Genomic DNA, 3,530 nt, shown 5'->3' on the forward strand with positions numbered 1-3,530 from the left:
GGCCGCCGCCGCCTGCCGGCAGCTGGGCTGCGGGGACGGGGGGAAGCTGGTGGGCAACCCCACTCGGGATCCGGTCCCTGCCTGGTTGGCCTGGGTGGGCTGCGAGAAGGGGGCCCGTTCGCTCTGGCACTGCCCTTCGGCACCATGGCACCTGCAGGCCTGCAGCTCCGGCAGGGACGCCTACGTCGCTTGTGATAAGGACGGCGAGGGCAGGAGCGGGACGCCCGCCCCGTCCCCGCGGAGCCGCTGCCCGGACGGTGCCACTTGCACAGGTGATTTTGCCCATCCTGGCAGCCCCCCCGTGCCGGGCTGGCCGGGGTCCCCCTCCTCATGCCGCCTGGCGATGTCCCCGCAGTTGTCACCACCGGCAGCACGCCGGCAGCGGTGGCGGCGGCGCGGACCGTGCCGGTGCCGACGATCCTGTGCGTGGTCCTGGGGTTGCTGCTGTGCCTGGCCCTGGGCGCCCTGGCCGTGCAGGCGTACCGCGGCTGGGTTCGGCGCAGAGGTGGGTCCCCGGTAGGTGGGGGCCGGGGCAGAGCCGCTTTGGGGGGGTCCCGGGGGTTCCTCTGCCGTGGGGTGGCTCAGGGGGGTGGGCAGCGGGTGACCCCCTCGGCCCCGGGTGAGCGCTGCCTGTGGTTTCAGGTCGCGGCAGAGCCGCGGACACCGTCTCCGACGCCATCTACGAGGAGCTCGACTATCCCCTGACGCCGGAGTACCAGGAGGTGCCCAGTCGCTCAGGTCAGTGCAGCCCCCCCTCCCCAGTGCCTGGCAGCTCTCCCCGAAGCGGGGGGGCTCTGCCCCATCGCAGCACCAGGTCCCGGTGGTGCGGCACAGGCTCACGCCTGCGGCACGGGGGTGTCCCCCGGTCCCACCGCGGCCTCGCTCTGCGGCGAGGGGCCGTGCTGCCCACGGTGCCGGCTCCGGCCACCCCCAACACCCCGTCCTCCCCCCACCAGGCTCCCTGTTGGAGGGGTCGGGGACGAAGCTGCCGTATTACACTGAGGACAGCATGGAGGAGGGTGACCTCAAGGCGGCCCCAGGTAGGGGCACGGGGGCAGGAACACTGTGGGGACCACCGGGGAGAGGGGACGTAGCCAGGCTGGGGAGCCAAGGGGGCACGGCCCCCCTGCCGTTGTGTGGCGAGCCCAGCTCAACTCATTAGCGTGCAGCAAAGCAGCACCTTTCCCTGCTGATTAATCCCTGCTGTGGCTCTGGCTGAGGGCTCACGGCCCCAGTGCCACCAGGACATCCCCGGTGGCATGGCCGGAGTGGGGGGGGGTGGCACAGCCAGGATCCTGCCACGGCCTCCAGCTCACTCCCGTCCACCCCCGTGCCTGTCCCAGACACCCCTGCCCTGCCCAAGCACGGACCCCCGGATGGCTACGACGATGCCGTGGCCGTGACGGAAGAGTCCCCTGCTCCCGACACCGGGGACATCTCCGAGGGGGTGGCACAGGGGAGCTGGAGCTGTGACCAACCCACAGGTAAGAGGGGCCACAGCCGCCCTGTCCCCTGGAGACCCACCTCCGGGGGGGGGGCTCGGCTGCGGTGGCTGGCAGGGAGCAGGCAGCAAATCCATGGGGGCTGCGGCAAGACCCCAGCCAGGGTCTGGCAGGAGGGACATGATGCAGAACTGCCCCCCAAAGGCACCGGCCTTTGCTGTCCCCTAAGGTGGGAGTTACCCCCTGCCAAGTCCCCCAGGAGCCACAGGGGACCCCCTGACACAGGCCCCGGGGAGCACAGACTATGACGATGCTGGCGTCAGCACGCTGGGGACATCGCTGTGAGGATGCCTGGGTCTCACTGCGGGAGTCCCTGGGGACACACGTGCAGGATGGTGGAGCTCTGTCCCCAAGAAAGGGTGGCCCTGGCCGTGGAGGTCACCTCTCCCTGCCCAGGACCGCAGCAAAACAGCTCCTGTGTCCCTCCCACAAGCAGCACCGCAGGGATTGGGTTTTTTTTTTATTTCACTGTGAATTTATCTTTTTTTTTTTTTTTTCTTATTAAAACCCAAAACTGGCTGGAGACTCTCTTCCAGGGCTGGCACCTTGCTCCCAGGTACATCAGCCATCCCTCGGGGATGTGGGGCAGGAGCTGGACCCACAGACGTGTCCCCGGGCATGGTGGGGACAAGGTGGGGGAGGACAGGGAAGAGCACGAGGGGGACATGGACTCCCGGGACTGGCCCCAGGGCCTTTATTTGGCATCAGCAAACACCCACACAACAATTCCCACCAACACATGTGGGGAAATGGGAGAGGGAAGAACCTGGACCAGCTCTGCCCCGACCCCCAGCAGATGCAGGCAGGACCTCCTCCCTGTGCCCCCACTCATGGGACAGGCTCAAACCCAGGGAGGCTTCCCCCCCACCGGCGTCAGCAGCACCAAGAATTGGGCTAGAAACAGCTCCGGTTGTTGCAAGGATCTCTCCTACAAGAGGGGAGCGCCTTCCTGCCCCCCAGCCCCCCCGTGCCCGGCAGGACCCCACGGTTGAAGGGCAGCCGGGCCATGGCCCCCGGTTGCAGCGTGTCCTGCTCGAGGAGGTACCTGATCTTCAGGTCGGGCTTCAGTGCCCGCAGGGCGGCCAGCTCCTGCAGCACATCTTCATTTAACCCGGAGGTGCTCAGTCTTTAAATAGAGGAGGAAAAGGAGAAGAGCTGTTAAAAAAACCCACCCTCAGCTCTCCTGGGTACCAGAGCATCCCCTCCCTGTCCCAGAGCATCCGACCCTGGGATGCCGGGGATGGAAGGGGGACGTGCCAGGCACCTTACCCCAGGGCCTGCAGCGGGCAGGCGGGATGTCGGAGCTGCTGGCAGAGCTGCAGGATGCCGTCGGCTCCCAGCTCGTTGTCGCTCAGGTCCAGGCAGGTGAGACGAGGGCTCTCCAGCAGCCGAGCGGCCAGGGTTCGGCAGCAGGCACCGGTCAGCCGGCAGCTCCCCAGCCTGCCGGGACCAAGGCAAACGTGGACATGGGGTTCGACTGGCCGGTTGGTGACCTGCTTTGGGTGGGAAGGAGGGAGCACCGGCTGGCCCACTGCCCCCGGCACCTTACCGCAGCGTCTGCAGCCGGCAGGCGCGGTTCTGGAGCCCCTCGCACAGCAGCCGCACGCCGGCATCGCGCAGCCCCTCGCTGAAGGACAAATCCAGCTCCTCCAGGCGCGGGCTGGCGCCCAGCACGCCGGCGAGGTCCTCGCAGCAGGCGCTGGTGAGGCGGGAATACCGCAGCCTGCCAGGGACCCGCAGGAAAGACCCTCAGAACCAGCCCGAGGGTCCCCCCGGTGCCACCCCACCACGGTGACAGTCCCCACACCGGTGCTCCTGCTTTCGAGCCCCTCACCCTGGGAGAGTGGGATGCTGCCACCCCAGAGGGTGTCTTTTGGGGTACTTCCCTGTGGGTTTGGCCACCTGGGAGATGCCCACGGGGTGCTGGGGGGGGATGCCCGGGGGTACCGAGGCCGCTCACCGCAGGACACGCAGGCGGCAGCCGGGCTGCCGCAGCCCCCCGCAGAGCCGGCGCACGCCGCCGTCGCC

General features: G+C 68.4%; 1 protein-coding gene across 1 annotated transcript in view; it reads right to left on the minus strand.

The window, feature by feature from the left end:
* Positions 1-2,396: 2,396 nt before the first annotated feature.
* LOC104829879 (NACHT, LRR and PYD domains-containing protein 12-like) overlaps positions 2,397-3,530 on the minus strand; it is a 5,265-nt gene continuing 4,131 nt past the window's right edge. The window contains 4 exon segments of the mRNA XM_010564383.1: positions 2,397-2,628; positions 2,772-2,942; positions 3,052-3,225; positions 3,463-3,510. Of these exon segments, the coding sequence (XP_010562685.1) occupies positions 2,397-2,628; positions 2,772-2,942; positions 3,052-3,225; positions 3,463-3,510 (625 nt within the window).

The sequence above is a fragment of the Haliaeetus leucocephalus genome, unplaced genomic scaffold (genome assembly GCF_000737465.1).
Source record: "Haliaeetus leucocephalus isolate CR32 unplaced genomic scaffold, Haliaeetus_leucocephalus-4.0 Scaffold177, whole genome shotgun sequence".
Lineage (NCBI taxonomy): Eukaryota > Metazoa > Chordata > Aves > Accipitriformes > Accipitridae > Haliaeetus > Haliaeetus leucocephalus.